The 20,896-nt window shown below is 35.6% G+C and overlaps 1 protein-coding gene across 6 annotated transcripts in view; it reads left to right on the forward strand.

Annotated features, from left to right (window-relative positions):
- The window catches only part of BRAF (B-Raf proto-oncogene, serine/threonine kinase), a 172,337-nt gene that overhangs the window by 70,550 nt on the left and 80,891 nt on the right, over nucleotides 1-20,896 (forward strand). For 5 of the 6 annotated variants that reach the window (XM_038559390.1, XM_038559385.1, XM_038559386.1 and 2 more), the window contains exons 2-3: nucleotides 7,407-7,508; nucleotides 18,115-18,378. In XM_038559390.1, coding sequence (XP_038415318.1) covers nucleotides 7,407-7,508; nucleotides 18,115-18,378 — 366 coding nt within the window. Of the gene's footprint in view, nucleotides 1-7,406; nucleotides 7,509-18,114; nucleotides 18,379-19,048; nucleotides 19,114-20,896 lie in introns of those variants that run through there. The other variant, XM_038559389.1, reaches the window with a different exon arrangement.

The raw sequence follows: 20,896 nt of genomic DNA on the forward strand, positions 1-20,896 counted from the left end.
TGTCTAAAATATTATATTTAGGGAGATTGACAATTCCATAATCACATGTAGTACATATTTAAATTTCCACACTTTTCCTCAGAATGACTTTTATCCTCCATCCCTGAACATGTGTTGAATTAGTTGTTATCTTTTAGTTATCTTAGAGTCTTCAACTGACAGTTTTGTTTCCCGTGACATGATTTATTAAAGATACCAGGACCCTTGTCCTGCAATGTCCCACATTTTGAATTTCTTTGAATGTTATGGCTTTGACTTTCTGAGAGAAAGGTTAATGTTCTCTAGAATGTCCCATATTCTAATTCCCTGATTATTTGAATGTGGTGCTTTTAGCATATTTTTTTTATCCTAGTTATTTATTCTAAACTAGAAGCTAAGTATAAAAGTTTGGTTTAATTCTATATAAATGTTTTGCATTTTTTTTTTTTTGTATACTTCATGAGTGATAGATAATGTGTCATTTATGTCGCATCACATTAAGAGGACTTTTTGGGTTGTCCCTCTACTAATGATTCTAAGCCACATCTCCTTGTAAAGGTGTGTGTTTCCCTTTGTCTTTAATCTGTGGAAATGCTTTGACACTATATGAATATCCTCTTCTTCATCAACTTCTCAACTAATAGCCTCCTGTGATCCTTTCCTGATTTTCTATTAGCTGGGATTTTTTTTTGCAAAAAGAGCTTCCCAAATAGGAATAAGTAGAATTTTTCCTGAAAAAAAATAAGTACATAATTCTTTTCCATTAATGTTTAATTTTCTTTTTCTTTCATTCTTTTGTTTTTTAATTTTCTAAAGATGTAACAGTCACGTACAGTGGTAGCAAATGTCACCCAATACACACTTCTTACATTTATGGACTAGTGAGATTTTATGCATGCAATCTAGTGTAGCTAATTATAGTTTTTACTATTTTTGCTGATAATCTTCCAAATTTAGCCAATAGGAGGCCTTTTAAGCTGACTCCTGTGTTATTTTGACATCTGTCTGGCACATGATGTTCCAGGATCCCTCTTCTTGAATAATAGGTGGGTCTTAGAATGCTTTAGTGTAGGCCATTTACCCTCAGTAGTTGTTACCATTGTTTTTGTTGTTAATAGTCTGTGCTTATTTAGATTTACCCTTGTGTTTATTAGTTTCTAGGTTCCCCATTTATGTTAATTTCCTGTGGCTGCTGTATCAAATGATCACAAACCTGGTGTTTTATAATACTGCAACTGTATTTTCTTAATGATTCTGAAGGTCTGAGGTCCAAAGTGGGTTTCACTGGACCAAAATCAGGGTGTCAGAAACAGTGTTCTCCCTCTACAGTACATTTCCTAGCCTTTTCCAGCTTCTAGAATTGCATTCCTTGGATTCCTTGATTCATGGAATCAACTTCAGGGCTAGCAGTGTAGCATCTTCGAATCTCTCTGGTAGAGCTTCACATTACCTAACCCTCTGTAATAAAATCTTTCTCCAATTCCATTTTATAAGGATGCTTGTAATAACATTTAGGGCCCATCCAAGATAGTCTCCCTAACTCAAGATACTTAATTGGAAAAAAATAAAGAGATACTTAATTACATCTGCAAAATTATTTTTGTATATAAGGTAATGTGTATGGGTTTTGAGGTTTAGAATGTACATATTTGGGGAGTTGTTGATCAGGCTGCCATGCCATTCTTTCTTTTACATTATTCTGGATTCAATTTCCTTTTTCTAGGTTGTCAGCTATTTTCATTTGCATCTTGACGTCATTTCATTATTCTCTGGCTTCTTTAAGTAGCCAGAAGTTATGAAATATGCTATCCAATTTATTTTTCTTTTCTCTCTGGTTGACTTTAAGAACTTTTATGCGCTTTGACTTCAACCCGCATGGTTGTGGATTTAGTTTTATCTGTCATAGCCAGGACATAGGACTTGTTGTGCTGTTCTTGAGTATTTTTTATTTTCAGTTGTTTTGGGAAATTACAGCCATCTTCTCTTCAGACATCTCTCCCATTGTCTATTTACCTTCTGAACTTACTAATTCTGTTGTCTTTCATGTTTTCCATTCACTTTTCTCTACCTTTTGGCTAATTTTCTCTTAAATTTTCTTCTAGTTCTTTAATTCTTTCTTCAGCTCTAATCTGTTTATTTCAACTGAAGTTTTATTTTAATGACTATATGATTAAAAATTCAGATCTTTATCATTTTTATGCTTCCTTTTTTATGTGTTGTCTTAAAGCTTTGAGATATTCTAGACTCATCTCAATAGAAACTTCTTTTTGTATTTTGGTCTACGATTTATTAGCTTTGATTTCTTTCTCAAGCTGATGGTGTATTTGTTTTTTATTTTAGAGGAATTACTCCAAATCTTTTCCACTAAATGATGTTGTAGCCTTCTTGCTTCTAGTACGATGATTCTTGTAGCAATTTTTCTGAAACTTTAGAACCATGTCTCTCTCTCTTTTTTTAAAGATTTTATTCGTGAGAGAGAGAGAGAGAGAGAGAAGCAGAGACATAGGCAGAGGGAGAAGCAGGCTCCATGCAGGAAGCCTGATATGGGACTCAATACCAGGATTCTAATATCATGCCCTGGGCCAAAGGCAAACGCTCAACCACTGAGGTACCTAGGCATCCCCATTTTTCTCTGTTTGAATTATTAATTTTCAATTATTGAATTATTTATCTTTGATAATAGTCATTTGTTTTTTTGGCATCTATTAGACTAGTCCTGTAATTTTCTCCTTTGATTTGTTAAAAGTATTATTTTACTGGATTCCTGATGAATGACTAGCATTAATTTGAGAGAAAGAGCAAGAGGGAGACAGGGAGGGATAGGAAAAGGAAAAAACAAGAGTTTTTCTATCCAGGCCGCCTGGGAGGCTCAGTTACTTAAGCGTCTGATTCTTTTTTTTTTTTTTTTTTTTTTAAGGGTTCGACTCTTGATTTCAGCTCAGGTCATGATCTCAGGGTTGTGAGATCAGGCCTGGCATTGGGCTCTGTGCTGGGCATAGAACCTGCTTAATATTCTCTGTCTTCCTCTCCCCTTGCCCTGCCCCTCTCTCTCCCTCTGCCTCTTTCTCTGTCTCTCTCCCTCTCTTAAAAAAAAAAAAAGTTTTTTCTATCCTCACAGGTTGGATTATTGTGTTCTTTTTTTTCTTTGTATATTTTCTATGTCAAGTTTGGACATCTAGATTCTAGTTTCATAAAATGAATTTGGGAGACTTTCCTTTTTTATATGCTATCACCTGTTGATAATAATAAAATAATAATAATAAAATGATAATAAAAGTCCCTAGAAATGGTCAATTGTTTACTAAGATTATGTGGTTTTATTTTTTTTTAACGATTTATTTATTTATTTATTCATAGAGAAAGAGAGAGAGGCAGAGACACAGGCAGAGGGAGAAGCAGGCCCCCTGTGGGGAGCTCGACATGGAACTTGATCCCGGGTCTCCAGGATCATACCCCGGGCTGCAGGCAGTGATAAACCGCTGGGCCACCCGAGCTGCCCGATTACATGGTTTTAATTGCTGTGGTCCACTAAAGAGATGAAATAGGACAGGAGATCTTCTAGTATCCCTCCCTCCTTTTTTAAAGATTTTATTTGTTTATTCATGGGAGACGCAGAGAGAGAGAGGCAGAGACACAGGCAGAGGGAGAAGCAGGTTCCATGCAGGGAGCCTAATGTGGGACTCGATCCCAGGACTCCAGGATCATGCCCTGAGCTGAAGGCAGGCGCCAAACCACTGAGCCACCCAGGCGTCCCTTCTAGTACGTTTCTTGAATTGTTTTTGTTTTTAATTTGTTGAAACAGATTTTCTTCAGTTTTTTCCAAGAAAACATTTTAAAGCCAAAACTATGGATCTCCTCTTAGTTTTACAATATCTTATGCTACCTTTTTAAAAAATTTATTTTTAGAGAGTGAACACATGGGTATACACACACGAGTACAGTGAGGGGAGGGGGGCAAAAGAGAGGGAGAGAGAGAATCCCAAGCAGACACCCTCTGAGCACAGCGCCCGTTGCAGGACTCAGTCTCAGTACCTTGAGATTGTGACCTGAGCCAAAATCAAGAATTGGATGCTGAACCGACTGAACCACTTAGGTGCCCCTTATTCTACTTTTTAATGTATTTCTATTTTATAAGTATCATCAGAGTTCTTTCTCTTAATCTTCTGGGGAAATCTGAAATAATTTTTTCTCCCAGACTCATCTTCTCTAATTTCAACCAGACCTAATAGTGATTTTTCTTCGTTTTTTGGATATTAAATTACTTTTGTTTGAAGAGGTAAGAAATCTTATTTCTGGATGTTAATGATCTCACCTTGCCTTCTCACTAAACCTATCATTTTCTATTCCCATGCAAAAAAAAATTATTTTCATCAGTTTTAGTCAACTCCATTCCCTCATTTCTCTCATGCTCATTCTCTTTCTCTAATCCAATTTTTTTTTCCTTTTTCTCTTCCATCCCTTGAGGGAGTGATTCTTTACACTAACTGCACATGAGTTTTATCTATGGAACTTTAAAAGGGGGGGGGGCAGAGCTATGGATTATAAAGTCTTCAATTTGCTGGCCTGGAAAGAATCACTAAACTAGGATTAGTTTTTTCTCTCTTACCCTAAAGAGACAGCTTGAATCTTAGCTTCAACACTAATTGAATACTTTTTATGAGTAAGACCCAAGATAAGTGATGACAAGGAAACAAAAGATGAATAGAGCATGTTTCTGATCTTAAAGCAGCTAATAGACATGAAAAAACATAATCAATTTTAGGATATCAAAAGCAGTTCTGCCTAGGTAGGCAATGAACTCATCATGAAGAGTTTATCATTAAAAAAAAAGAGTTTATCATTTTCTGAGATAAAGAGACTACAGGGAAAAAATGGGGTATTGCGGGTTAGATCAGAAGTTAGTCTTTGAACATGTTAAGTTTGAGATGTCTTTTCGTTTTCTTAGTAGAGATGTTCAGTAGGCATTTGGACAAAAAGAATCTGGAGTTGAGAGGACAGAGCTGGCTTTAAAAATTTGGGCTTCATCAGTTCATATTTGACATATGAAACCACAAGATAGAATAAGATCACCTGGGGAATAAGCATGGCTACAGAAAAGAAGGCATCTAACACTTTTGGGGGAATATGAAAAGTTAGCCATGGAGTCATAAAGGAAAATGTTGTGATCTCTGACCATAGAAAGAAAAGGAAAATTTCTATCATTGCTTCTCAGATTTTAATATGAATCATTTTGTCGAAGTTTAGTATGTCTGAAATGGGGCTTCTAACATTCTTCCCGAAGATTATGCTGCTAATCGTCTATAGACCAAACTTTGAGTAGCTAGATTTTGTATGACAAATGAGACATAAAGTGAAAAGCAATAAAAGATTGTAACATTTAGAGGAGAATAAAGATTAATAATCTAAAATATCTAGAGTAAAAGGGTACCTATGAATTAGCAAGAAAAAAATAGAATAAAAAATATGGATAGGGAATTTTCCAAAGAGAAATGTAAATGTCCAATGAAAATGAAAAATGTTCAGTTTTCTGGAAAATAGAAATGTAAACAACAAGATCACCTTTTCCCCTTCAGATTGGCAAAAGTTTCAACTTTTGGTATTATGCAGTGTTGGTGGAATTATGAGGAAAAGGGCATAAGGATGACTTACACCCTCTTAATGGGAGTGTGGCTTAGTACTTTTCTTCTTTTGTTTTTTTTTTTTTTTTAAAGATTTTATTTATTCATAGAGACAGAGAGAGAGTCAGAGACACAGGCAGAGGGAGAAGCAGGCATCATACAGAGAGCCTGACGTGGGACTCGATCCAGGGTCTTCAGGATCACGCCCTGGGCTGCAGGCGGCGCTAAACCGCTGCGCCACTGGGGCTGCCCACTTTTCTTCTTTTGAAAGACGATTTGACACATTTATTAAATATTTTAGGGCACGTAACTTTGAGTTCAGGAATCCTGTGCCTTGATATCTAAAAGAGAAACTTGTACCCTTGCCCAGAAAGGCAGCTCAGGACTATTCATTGAAACATTGTTGGAAGTGGAGAAAAATGGAATAAACTAAATCTCCTCTAGTAAGAGAATTATTAAACCAAACGTCTTGAAGCCCCCTTGTTCACCTATCTACTCTCTCGTACATTTTTAAATTATAGCAGTAGTTTAAAAGGCCATAATTTCTAGTATATATTATATTTATGCTGTTCATTTTTGGTCATACCTTAGGATTCCAGATTTAGATTTGGAATCTAAACGCATACTCTATGCAGCTCATAGAGTATCTAACGTGTAGTGTAATTGGAAAACATGTTCTCTAACCACTCAGATAAATTGGGACTCATTCTTCACCAAAGGAAAAAAAACCTGACTTATAAAAGAAACATGTAATATGTGCCTATACTCTATAACCATTCAACTTCTGAATTCTAGGCTGGCTGGCTGGATAAGTAAATGGATGAGGCTTGGAATCCTGCCAAGAATTTGTTTCATTGATAAAGTCTTGATTTTAATTACTACCTACCCCTCCCCTCTTCTTTTCTCTCAAACGATTTTTCCCTCTTGTTTGTCAGTTACTTTGAAGTTTATACGTCTCAGAACAATGCACCTTAGTAGGATTTGAGATGGTTAAGAATTTTGCCTTTCTTATATAGAGTGGAGAATTATAATGTGATTTTAAAGGGAAAGGAGAAAAAGAGAACTAATTTTCAAACAGATCAGTTAGGAAGAATATATAAAGACTTTGAGAATCTGGAAATTGTTTCTCCTAAAATCATCTATGTCCACCCACTATTAGATTGCTGTTGAAGTTTGAAGATCATCAAAATAAGCAGTGTCGTAATATTACCAAATGAATGTATCTGTACTTAACCACTTTATTATTTTTTCCTTTAACAGTCATTTTAAAGAAGTAAAATATGTATGTATTGACATTGAAAGAATTTTTGAGGCATGTTGTTCAGTGAAAAAAGCAAATGTTAAAAATATTTTTTACATATAATAAATTTGTATATATATGTATTTGTAGATTTTATATATGTGTGAATTATGATATTTACTTAAATAAAAAGGAAATAAAATGTGGAAAAGATGCATAACAAACATCCTAATTAAAAAAAAAAATAGCACTAAAAAAGAAATAGCACTTAAGTTTTTGGCAAGGGGCCCAGGAACATGGGGTAGGTAAAAAGAGATTTTCATCATTTATTCTGAATACTTATGTATTATTTGAATTTTTACAGTTGAGAATTTATTGTATTTCTAGTATAGAAAAGAGTTTTAAGATGTTTAATAATAAACAGGAAAAATTACTATATTAAATGATCTCACAGGTCTCTAAGCCCTAAATTTCAAGGAACATTGGCAGTTACTGTAATATTTTAATAAAAATATTCTAATTCATATCCTAAATGATTTTTTAAAATATTCTTTTAAAATATTTTTCAGGTGTGGAATATCAAACAAATGATTAAGTTGACACAGGAACATATAGAAGCCCTATTGGACAAGTTTGGTGGGGAGCATAATCCACCATCAATATATCTGGAGGTAAGCTTTTGAGTATCATATCTGTTATAATTTTGAGAATAAAAACATGAATGTATCATGAGCATTTGTACTGGTAATATTGTTTCTCTTAGAGGATGAGATGAGAAAGGGGAAGGTGAATTACATTTGTCTTTATTATACTTCTTAATTTTGTTTCACTTGTTACAGTAATATGTGGTATTTTGTAAGTTGGAAAATATCCAGAATAAAGGAAAAGAGGTGTATAAACTTAAAAATACTACTCTGATAAAAAACTTATTTTAAAAAGAGAGAGAGGGAAAACATTTAGTTGTGGAGGTTAGGAAACTAGTTACCATATTAGGATATGGGGTGAAATTTATAAATATCTTTTTTCCAGAACAACCCCCACCCCCCAGATTGGTTTTTGCTTTCTTAATAATAATTTATAATACTTAAATAGCTCAGGGAAGTCTGGGTGGCTCAGTGGTTGAGCATCTGCCTTTGGCTCAGGGCAGTGATCCCAGGGCCCTGGGATTGAATCCCCCATCGCACCTCCCCCCACCCCGGTGGGGAGCCTGCTTCTCCCTCTGCTATGTCTCTGCCTCTTTCTCTGTGTCTCTCATGAATAAATAAATAAAATCTTTAATAAATAAATAGTTCAAAGTTGCTTAGCTGTACTGTTTTAATAGTGCCTTTAGGCTTTTGTATCAAGCCTTGAGCATCATTGTAAAATTTAGAGAGTAGTTAGTAATTGTTCTTAATACTATGACGTAGTAGTTACTACTGGCATCAGTTTCCTCATGTAAGTCACTCAGGTTCCATGATGAACATGCCAGTAGGAAATCTAGTAGTCGGGCTTCACAGCCTATGCTGCTCACCACTGCATATAGTGCCTGTCTCTGTAAAAGCTAGCTTCAGCTGTAATCACTAATCATACAGGAATCTAGCCCTAAATTACAAATGGGCAGGTTACCATTTGCTTCCAAATGCCAGTTTTTTAGGCATGTATTTTGATAGACTCCTAAACTAAATTTCTAAATTCGTAATCTACTTGCTTTTAAAGGGTACATTAAATCTTAAAAGTTAAGTTTGCATTTCTAAAATAAATTTGGAAGTTTGATAATAACCATTAATAAACTATTGTCTTCTTCATATGGCTTATCCCAGAGCATACTGCCAGATATCAGTACTAGGACTCGAATTCATACCTCTAAAGACTAGTTAGTGTACTTTCTAATATTCCTTGCTGATTTACTTTTATGTCTGAGGAGCGTAAGTACAGGAGTCATAAAGAGGCAGAGTCCTGGTGAAAATAGTAATTCTTTGTTAATTAGAATTAGACAACTTAACCAGCTGTTTTTCTGCCAGCCATTTCTTTGTCTTGGGAGATTTTCCTCCTGCTTAGTTGTAATACATTTACATCAGTACCTGTGTTTTGAGTATAGCAAAGATTCACTTCCCCCTCCAAACTCACTCTTTCAGGCTTTTTACTCTTGAAATTACATTTGGTGAGGACAACATACAGCAAACCATACCTCATAGATTATATCATGAGCATGTAGAGCCTTATTCTCAGTGACAAACACTACACAATTTCTCTGTAGAAGGTGCTATAATATATAAGTGACCTTGGAGTTACACAGGCCCTTTGTTTGAATCCTAGCTGTGCCTTAGTTTATACAGATAGGTTACCTAACCTTCCTGTACCTCACCTCATTGGTAAAATTGGAGTACTGTCATACATGTAGTAATTTAGGGTTTACTTAAGTTTATAATTGCAAAATAACATCTTCTTGACATATTGTGCTCCATAATTTTTTGATTCATTCATTCAAATATTTATTGAGTACTTGTTTATATTTATGCTTTTCTAGGCTTTAGGAATATAGCAGAAAAACCACTTTGTCTTTAAGCAGGTTGTATTTTTATCAGGGGATGACATTACAGGCAATAAACATTGAACTTACACCATTTGATACACTATGAAGAGGAGCCTGCCTGGAGATGACAGTATTTTTCCCTGGGGAAAGTTGACCAGAGGAAAGACCTTTGGGTACTGATACTTAAAGGCCCTTCAGTGAGAAACCAAGTCTCCTCATTATCCACTGAAACCCACCATTCTGCTTTCTTTCTCTAGGAGTCTGATTGCGCTAGGAACCTCAAATATATGGAATTATACAACATTTGTCCTTTTGTGACAAGCTTATTTAGCATAATGTCTTCAAGGTCCATCCATGTTGTAGTATAGGTCAAAATTTCCTTGCTAAATAAGGCTAAATAATATTGCACATTTTGTTATCTGTTCATCTATCAGTGGATACTAGTGGTTGATCGTTTCTACCTTTCTGTTATCATGATTAATGCTGATATTACTCCTTTTGACTATAAACCCAGAAGTGGACTTACTAAATCATGTGGTAATTCTGTATTTCATTTTTTAAACAATTGCCATACTGTTTTCCATATCAGCAGTCTTTTACATTCCTATTAGCAGTACACAGGAGCTCCCTTTACTCCTCATCCTTGCTGACACTTTCTGTGTGTGTTTATATAATAGCTATCCTAATGAGTGTGAAATGGTATTTCATGGTTTTGATTTGCATTTCCCCATGACTAATGTTGAGCATCTTTTCATGTGCTTATTGGCCATTCCTATTCTGTGGAGAAATGTCTAAGTCTTACCCATTTTTTAATTGGGTTGTTTGTTTTGTTGTTGAGTTGTGGGAGTTCTTTATGTACTTCAAGTATCAGTCCTAATTAGATACATGATTACATGATTTGCAGATATTTTTTTCTATTCTACGGGTTCCCTTTTCACTCTGTTGATTATATCCTTTGTGCAAAAGTTTTTATTTTGATGATGTCTAGCTTACTTATTTTTTCGTCTTGTTGCCTGTGCTTTTGGTATCATATCCCAGAAATCATTACCAGATCTAGTGTCATGAAACTTTTTTTCTGTTGCCCTCTAAGATTCATAATTATAATTAGCCCTTATATTGAGGTTTCTGATCCATTTTGAGTTAATTTCTCTGTATGGTATAAGGTAAAGGTTCAGCTTCATTCTTTTGCATGTATATATCCAGTTTTCCCAGCCCCATTTGCTGAAAAGACCGTCCTTTCCCATTGTATAGAAACTTTTGATATGTGCCCTTGTCAAAAATCATTTGACCATGTATGTGAGAATTTGTTTCTGGGCTCTTTTCTTTTCCACTGGTATTTATGTCCAACTTTATGCCAATTTATACTATACTGATTTGATTACTGTAGCTTTGTAATAAGTTTTGGAATCAGGAAGTGTGAGACCTCTAACTTTGTTTTACTTTTTTTTTTTTTTAAAGATTTTATTTATTCATGAGAGACAGAGAGAGAGAGAGGCAGAGACACACAGGCAGAGGGAGAACCAGGCTCCATGCAGGGAGCCCGACACAGGACTCGATTCTGGGACTCCAGGATCATGCCTTGGGCTAAAGGCAGACGCCAAACTGCTGAGCCACCCAGGGATCCCCTTTGTTTTCCTTTTTAGGATTGTTTTGGCTATTCAGTATCCCTTGAGATTTCATATTAATTTCAGGGTACATTTTTCTATTTCTGAAACACTTTGGGATTTTGATGGAGATTGAATTCATAGATTGCTTTGGATAGTATTTGACATCTTAGGAGTTCTTAAGTCTTAAATATAAATGGATAGCTAAGGGACACCTGAGTGGCTCCATGGTTGAGCATCTGCCTTTGGCACAGGTCATGGTCCTGGGGTCCTGGGATAGAGTCCCGCATCACACTCCCTTTACAGATCCTGCTTCTCCCTCTGCCTGTGTCTCTGCCTCTCTCTATGTCTCTCATGAATAAGTAAAATCAGATAGATAGATAGATAGATAGATAGATAGATAGATAGATAAAGAATAACCAAGTATTGGAAGAAAGCTTCTAATAGGAATAGTAAAAATGGCCAAAAGGAACTCAGAAGCAGTGCAGAGAACAGATGAAAACCTGAAAATGACTATAATTTACAGAGATAAGACAGTCCATTTTTGTTTCACGACTGTACAAAAGTCTTAATCGAGCACAAGATAGAGCTTTTGGTATTAAAATAATTAAAATAGTAAAATAGTAAGTAGAAAATGTAAATATATATGTGTATGTTTGTCTCTACATATAAGTAAGTGTTGTAAGATGAAGAAATCTCTAGAAAGGCAAATAAGAACAAAGATGGAAAATATAAGAGGAAGATGAGAAAAATTAGAGAATAAATCTAGGAGATCTATAAGAATTACAGCTGTTTTTAGCTACAAAAAAACAAAATACCAAAGGAGGGGAAAAAAAAAAAAAAAAAAAAAGGACACCTGGGTGGCTCAGCTGTTGAGCGCCTGCCTTTGGCCCAGGGCATCAGGACATGATCCTAGGGACCCGGGATTGAGTACCGCATCAGGCTCCCTGTAGGGAGCCTGCTTTTCTCTCTGCCTATGTCTCTGCTTCTCTCTCTGTGTCTCTCATGAATAAATGGGTAAAATCTTAAAAAAAAAAAAAAAAAAGGAAGGAAGGAAAGAAAGAAAAGAAAAGAAAAGAACACCTAATCACAAGTTGCCCAAACAAGTAGGAATTTTATTTTCCTCTCCTATAACAAGAAGCATGGAGTAAATTATTTTAACATTGGTCCTACAGCTCAAAGGTGTCATATGCTGGGGGGAGCTCTGCAATCCTTTTGGCTTTTCTGTCATGACTGCAGCAGATCTGTATGCTTTCATAGGACACCTCAGAGCAGCAACCCGGGATCAGAGAGGCTCTCTTGTGTTCGGAGCTCTTTCAAGGAGGAAGTTTTTCCCTCCAAATCCCCTGTAAGCCTTTTCCTTTACATCTCATCAGCTGGAATGGAGTCCCATACATCCCTACACCAGTACTGTGTACATTTCTTGAAATAAGAGGCTAAAAAGTGGAAGTTTTTCCAGTGTTCACAATTTGGCTTCAGATTAGTTTGAGCACTGGCAAGTAGAAGTTATGCTAGTTATTTCATTCCATACCATTTTAACATGAGAAATAGTGTTTCCTATATGTTTGATGTTTCCACAGGAGGATAAATCTTAACCTATCCCAGCATCTCTTCCTTGTAACAGAACAGAGTGAATTGAGCTACATCACGATCAGAAATCCTCTTTTCTTTTTCTCCTTGTACTAATTTAATTTAAAAACTTTTAAGTTTATTTAAGCTTTTAAGTTGTTCTAGATTTTCTCCTACCGACATGAATAATAATTAAAATTCTGTTGATTCCCTTGATGATAACTATAGTGAAATGAGCTATAGTGCTCTAAAGAATTTCAAATTAAAAAAAAAAAGAATTTCAAATTTGTCTTTTTAATATTTGGTTCCCTTTTTAAATTATCATGAGGAAAAGATAAGTCATTTCCCAGAATTTTTTGTTTTTCTCCCAATTGTTGTCTCTTCACTTATCCAACAAATTATTTGAATCCCTTCTGTTTATAAGATACAATGTTAGATGCTCTTCTAGTAGTAAATTCTTTATTTGGACCTGATATATATTGAATTCCAGAAGTAAAGTAATAGTGTTTTTGGGAGTCACCCTGCTTATCTAGTGTTACATACTGAGTCTTAGCTTCCACAGAAATCAATCAATCTATCTACCTTACCTACCTACCAACCTACCAGGGTTCCCTGCAGACAGATAGATGAAAACAGTAGTAACTCCTAACATTTATGGAATTCCTGCTATATACCGGGACTGTTCCAAGCATATAGTAGATTCTTTAGTCTTTAACCTACCCTAAGAGTTACACTTCTTATTTTCATTTTATAAAGATGAGGAAACTCAGGCGCATAGCAGTTCAATAACTGGCTAAGGCTACACAATTAGTATATAGCCAAACTCTGAATCTAGACATTCTGAATTCAGAGTCTGCTCTTAACTTCTATATCATTATGATGCTGACAGCCTTTTTGATCTTTAATCTGTGTAGAATCCAGGATAATGCAGAGAAATTTTATTAAAATGAAAGAATCCTAGAAGCAAGGTGCTTCCTGTGGAATGCAGAGCAGTTCATTAAATAGCATTTTTGGGTAGTCTGCAAGATTTCATTGTATCTTGTGAGATGAAGGTTAGTAAGAATAAATTTAATGAACTAATGATAAAATTTTTTTTTATTTTACTTCTTTTTCCTATTTGTTTAAAGTAGATCCTTAGTTTTCCTCCCTTTTTTTTTTTTTTTTTCCAAATGGTGGTGGCAGGGCCACTCATTTTGGGAGGGGCGGCTCCGTTTCTGATCTTTATTTTTTTTTTATTTTTATTTATTTATGATAGTCACAGAGAGAGAGAGAGGCGCAGAGACACAGGCAGAGGGAGAAGCAGGCTCCATGCACCGGGAGCCCGATGTGGGATTCGATCCCGGGTCTCCAGGATCGCGCCCTGGGGCAAAGGCAGGCGCCAAACCGCTGTGCCACCCAGGGATCCCCTTTCCTCCCATTTTTAATTGAGAAATGCTTCACATACCATAAGATTCACTTTTTTGAAGTATACCATTCAGTGGTTTTATTTATTTATTTATTTTTTAAGATTTTATTTATTCATGAGAGATACAGAGAGAAACACAGGCAGAGGGAGAAGCAGGCTCTGTGCAGCAAGCCCAATGTGGGACTTGATCCAGGGACCCCGGGATCAGGCCCTGAGTCAAAGGCAGACACTCAACTGCTGAGCCACTCAGGCATCCCAGTTTTTTAATATGTGCACAGAGTTGTGCAGTCATCACCAATTCCATCACTAATTCCAAAATATTTTCTTTTTTAAAAAAGATTTATTTATTTATTCATGAGAGACACAGAGACAGAGACATAGTGGAAGGAGAAGCAGGCTCCCCGCAGGAAGCCTGATGCAGGACTCAATCCCAGGACCCCGGGATCACAACCTGAGCCAAAGGCAAATGCTCAACCACTGAGCCACCCAGTTGCCCCCAAAATATTTTTATTACCCCAAAAAGAGACCCTTTACCCATTAGCAGTCATTCCTTTCAGCCCCTGGCAACCACTAATCTGCTTTATATTTCTGTAGATTTGCCTTTTCGGACAGTTTATGTAATGGAATCATACATGATGTGGCATTTTGTGACAGGCTGTTTTCATTTAACATGTTTTCAAAATTCATCCATGTTGTAGCATGTAGCATTCATTCTTTTTTGTTCCATTGTATGCATATACAAATTTCGCTTATCCATTTATCAATTGTTGGATGTTTGAGTTCCCTCTTTTTTGGCTATCACAAATAAAGCTATTATGCTATTTATTGCTCTTTCGTTAGTAAAGTAAAAATTGGAGGATGAAGGAAGGGAGCCAAAGAAGCACAGAAGAGGTTAGAGTAATTATAGTGAAAAATGTAATATCATGATACTGAAAAATAAGTAAAATTTTTCAGGTAGTAGCGTGAAGGACTAATTTCCATGAATTGATGATGGAATTAATTGGCTTTGTCTTACTAATTTCTTACTAACCTGAAAGAAAGAATGGAGTAATTGAATGTTAGGATTTGACAAGCAATTTGGTAAAAGAATAAGAATGAGCCAGAGAATCAGAGATGTTATTGGTGGCATTGAAATGGTGAGCCACAAAGTAGGGGAGTTAAGACAGTGAAGGCTCAGTTCTAAGAAACTTGAAAGGATTAATGTTGTTCATGCACAGATTAATGTAGTGAGATGGAAACTTAAGAAGATGTGCTCACGGGGATCCCTGGGTGGCTCAGCAGTTTGGCTTCTGCCTTTGGCCCAGAGCACGGTCCTGGGGTCCTGGGATTGAGTCCCACATCGGGCTCCCGCCATGGAGCCTGCTTCTCCGTCTGCCTGTGTCTCTGCCTCTCTCTCTCTGTGTCTATCATGAATAGATAAGTAAATCTTAAAAAAAAAAAAAGAAGAAGAAGATGTGCTCAGGGACAGGAGAAATTCCAAATTGAGATCTTCTCATCATTTGGAACTCCTGGATCTGGAAGGTAGAGTGAAAAATAAATACTGTAAGACATAAGAGATTTAGAGAACTTCAAGGCAGGAATGTTAAAATCCACATTGAATGCAGTAAAGATAATGGAAAGAAATGAGCCCAGCCATGTACAGAAGGCAGACAAGTGACTTGATTGTGGCTGTGAGGATGGAGGAAGGTGGAATTAAGTAAATGCTTTGTACTTGGGGAAAAGAAGAGCTATTGATAAATGCAGTAAAATAACTTGTAATCCACAATGGAGGAAATAGTATATTTTCAAAAATTAACAGTATATTTTCAAAAATTCAAATTAACTAACATTTTGATAACTTTCTGTGAATTTGTTTACATGTATTACTTTTCCTAAGGCTAACTTTGTATTGTAAATGTACTAGCCTAGATGATAGTAAGATTTGATCTATGCAGGAGGTAATTTTTATCTTGTAGACTGCATGTTTATGTTCTACCAAGTGTCAGTCTTTATTTTTGTAGTTTGAGCCCCAAACAGTGCCAGGCACGTGTGTTTTCAGTGTATATTAATTTACTGATTTTTTTTTGAGAACGAGAGTATGAGTGCAGGGGGAGAGGACAGGAAGAGAGGAAATCTTAAGCAAGCTCCATGCTCGGCAGAGCCAAAGGTAGGGTTTAATCTCAAGACTCTGAGATCATGACTTGAACAGAAATCAAGAGTGGATACTTAATTGACTGAGCCACCTGGGCATCCCTTAATTGACAGATTTTTAAAGCCTCAAAAAGTGGATCATATTGAAAGAGATGGCCTTAGATCTTGGAACTGAAAGCTAAATCAAAATACAGCTTAGAAAATTTTGGATTGACTTGGTTGTAATGCCCTGATGCTATGAAATGTTTCTGGGATCAGGAGGGCAGCTAGTAGGCTATAAAGGAGAGGCAATTTTGATATACTTTAGGCTCATATTTACCTCAGTTGCTCAGTTTAGTATTTTTTCTAAGATCTAGCATAGCAAGTGCAGTGGTCTTTATTAAAATAAAATTTCTCCTTCATTCTCCTCAACCTTTCATAATTCTCCCTTGCTTGTGGAATGGAGTTCAGACTTCATAGCATAATATTTACACCTTCTACAAGCTAGTCTCTCACGTACCTTACCAGTCTTATTGTTTCCTTGTATTGCGATTTTTCATTTAAATTCCACAAGCATATATTGATCCCTTGCTATGTCCCAAATATTGAATGGGATTCAATTATATTAGTCTGTCGTTTTCCTTCTGTGCCTTGAAATTTCCTACCTCTTTATTTTGGGGCAGAATTTTCCTGTACACAGTACTCTCTTCTCCCCCACTTAACTCCATCTATCTAAATGCTAACATTTTAAGGCCCTTTCCTTCCTCATTGTCACCTTGTATCAAGAATGTTCTTTGTCTGTTTCTCATGTATAACACTTAAATAAAAATACATCTACCTGCTTCTCTGCAGCCCAATAGTAAGTTCTGAGTGATGGGAAGTGCCATTTTAAAATCTTTGATTCTCTCTTGTAGCCTTTTATAAATGTTTGTAGTTATTGCATCTATGTATGGTGGTAGACAGAAATGGTGAACTGGGGTGTGGGGGAGAGTGATTACCACTGCCTTAAAGAACCATGAGCATATATATTCCAGTTCATTCCATTTCTTTACTTTCAGTATCACTCTATTTTCAAAATTCTTTACTTCTAGAATAGGATATCTTATGTGGTCATTTGACTTCGTAGCTTTAGTCAAATGAAACTTGTAGAAAAAAAAACTGATGGGATAATGGCCCCCAAATTTCTTGACTATAGGGTATAAACCACTTTATCAGATAAAATTTTATTTTCTAAGCAGTATTTGATAGGATCATCAGCGATCCATAGTGAAGAGAATAAAGTATTTTAACTAATAGCTATTTCAGAAAGAAGATGGAGATTATACATCTTTTAAGTTCTATTAAGATTTTGTTAGTAATGGTGAGATCTGACACAGTACCTGAGTCTTATTTTTTGACAAATCTCTTTTTTAAGACCTCATCTCCTTTTCAGCCTGTCTTTCTGTTGTTCTTTGGAGGGGAGAAAGGTATGAAACTTTACATGCCTGTAAGTTTTCTGAAAAAAATAAAATTTTAATATTGTACGTCCCTTGATGTAGTCTATAGTATTTTTATCTTATGTAAGATATGCAGTTTAGAAGGTAATTTGCAATATGACCAGAACATTCTAAATATTGCAATTTTAAATTAACATTCATGGATATTCTGGACATTTATGTTTTGTCAGTTTCTCAGTGCAGTGTAGTATCTTATCACACAAGATTTATCAATTTTTTAAAAAGCTTTTATTTATTTATTCATGAGAGACACAGAGAGAGAGAGAGGCAGAGACATAGGCAGAGGGAGAAGCAGGCTTCATGCAGGAAGCCTGATGTGGAACTTGATCCCGGGACTCCAGGATCATGCCCTGAGCCAAAGGCAGGCATTCAACCACTGAGCTACCCAGGCATCCGAAAGATTTATCATATTAAGAGTAGAAGTTAATTTACAATACTTGTAGCATTTATTTTATAATTTCTAATTTAAAACCTTGTTAGCTAGATTATAAAGAGATTATAATCAGACTTAAATTTCTTATTTCCTTTTGTTACTGTCAGGAAAAAAATCCAGATTTAACGTAAGTCTACTTTATTTTATAGGCCTATGAAGAATACACCAGCAAACTAGATGCCCTCCAACAGCGAGAACAACAGTTATTGGAATCCCTGGGGAATGGAACTGATTTTTCTGTTTCTAGCTCTGCATCAACGGACACCGTTACATCTTCTTCCTCTTCTAGCCTTTCAGTGCTACCTTCATCTCTTTCAGTTTTTCAAAATCCCACAGATATATCACGGAGCAATCCCAAGTCACCACAAAAACCTATCGTTAGAGTCTTCCTGCCCAATAAACAGAGGACGGTGGTGAGTCAACTTTTAATATCATCATTGCTTTTTCGTTGTGTTTTTCAGAAAGAGTAGTTGTTGAAACTGAAATATGATACCACTCCACTCTCTGTGGTCATGTAAATGGAAGCATCCATTTCAACCAGGAGTGGAAAAGACATAATTATTTGGTGCCAATGTCTGTATTTCTTAAGTGGAACAAATTACATTTTGTTTAGTGTCAGATTTGACATTTTAACTATCTTCCAAACTTGTACTTAGACTGGAGTGTGGTTCTAGTTTAGAATCAAAAAGAATTTCAAGATTTGAGCTTGTTTGTTGTCTATCATATGTCAGGTAAGTTTATTTTTTGCCCTGGAGAAACCCCTATTTGGACTTACTATCAAATGTTGGATTTTTAGCGTGTTTGATTTTTTTTTTCTCTATATATATAACTTTTGTTGATCATTAGTGTTAACACTGGAACAGAGTACTCTGTAAGTAACATTTAAAGCAGGGAAATCTGCACAATTTTATGGGTGGTCTATAAGCCTTGAGTGCAACAAGTACTGTCATTGGATTTAATAATAATGCACCTGTCTACATCACTACTTTAAAAAATGTATGTGGTTATTTTTGAAATTAATAAAAAGCCTTTTCCAAATTCAAGTGAAGTCAAAATAGTTTTAATTTTTTTTCCCTCACACAGCATTAGTAGTAATGCTGGATTTTCATGGAATAAGTTTGACCTGTGCTGCAGTGGCCTCCAGCAAGGTCAGTTTGTACCTTTAAAACAAAGGGATGTAAGTGTCAGTGTGTGGGGATGTAAGATTAGGTCTTGAGCCTGTGTCACAAGGTAGTTGGATCTCAGATCCTCACATAAAGCTGAGCCTTTGAAGAGATTTACCCTCAGAAAAAGGGTGAACTAGAAGAAAAATCTATTTACTCAGCATACATAAATAACAATAAAACTTACCTGTTTTCCTCAGCTGTCCAGATAAAGGTTAAAGTTTCCCTTGAATTCTTCATTATAGACCTGTTCTCATCATGGTGTGGGTGGTGTCCAGGATCTTTCAATCCAACAACTGGTCCTGGAGAGGCACTAGGCAGGAGCAAATGTAAAACCTCTTTGGCCTGTCTAGGTCTCGTGGAATCCACAGAGATAATGCCTATTGATAAACTCAAAATCCCATGTTACAAAATAAACAAGGAAAGAGCTTATGTGCATTAGAAGACTTAAGAACAACAAGACTCCTAGAAGGAACCAAATAGAACTGCTAGGTGGTCCTAAAATTTTAAACTCAGTGGATGACAGTATCTATAAAGTATCCTTGCTAAAGATGATTTGTGTTGTTAAGCTTCTGAACTTTGCATTTTACAAGAAACACGGGATAAAAGAAAAAGTTAAGTACCATGAGGAAATGGACAAATTCAGAATTTGGACATTCTGTAATACAGATGGCCTGAGTCACTGTCACAGAGAACAAAAAACAAATTGGGGATTATTCTACACTAAATAAGACTAAAGAGATGTAAACAAATGCAATATGTGATCCTAGCTTGGGACTAGGATAGGGATGAGCTATAAAAGGCATTTTTTTATGGGAAATGGCAAATGTTGATTAACTATGTTATGGAATTGATAATTTTCCTGAAAATGATAACAGGAATGTAATTATGTAGTGGAATATCTTTATTCTTAGAAAATACTTTTTTTTTTTTAATTTAGGGGTAAATTGTCATGACACCTACAACTTTTTCCACCTTCTTTTTTGAAATAAAACTTACACAGAGTAGAATATACAAATCTCAAATGTACAACAGAGTGACCTTATACATGTGTAACTGCCACGCAGGTGAAGATATAGAACATTTCTAGTGCAACTTGAGAAGGGTTCTCCCATGCCCCCTCCAACTCAGTAATCACCTCCAAGAGTAATCACTATTCTTACTTCTATCTCAGTCAATCAATTTGGAACTTCATTTCAAATGGTAAGATAGAAAACAAAATGTTAGAGAAAATAAATATGAAAAAACATTTAGAATCTAAGCAGAGAGAATTTGGATGTTAATTATATTACTCCTTCTAATTTTCTGTGAGTGAAATTTTTTACAATAGAGATGGAAAAATTCAAACAACTTAGACGAAAGGAGAAACAGAAGGTTCAAAGGAAGCATTTGTCACTAGAGAAAAAAACTAATGAACATAAATTGATACTGATTTGAGGAAGTAGCAAGGTAACTTTAAATAAACTTTCAGTATGTCAAGTAATTACAGCATATTACAGAAGAAGTATCAAAATGCTAAGTAAAAAAGGATATTTTTAAAAAACTAAGTGGATGAAGTAAAAAGTAGGTTAAAAGAATTATTAAACTCTAGAAAGCAAGAAAAGAGACTCAAACTATAAAAGAGAGGATAAGAGATATGAAAGATGGAATGAACAGTTTCATTATATGCCTCAGAGGAGTTCCAGAAAGAAGAGAAATAAAGTAGAGCAAAATTCAAAGAAATGATGGCTAACATTTGTGAAAGATGAATCTAAAGATTTGGGAAACA

The sequence above is a fragment of the Canis lupus genome, chromosome 16 (assembly GCF_011100685.1).
Source record: "Canis lupus familiaris isolate Mischka breed German Shepherd chromosome 16, alternate assembly UU_Cfam_GSD_1.0, whole genome shotgun sequence".
NCBI lineage: Eukaryota > Metazoa > Chordata > Mammalia > Carnivora > Canidae > Canis > Canis lupus.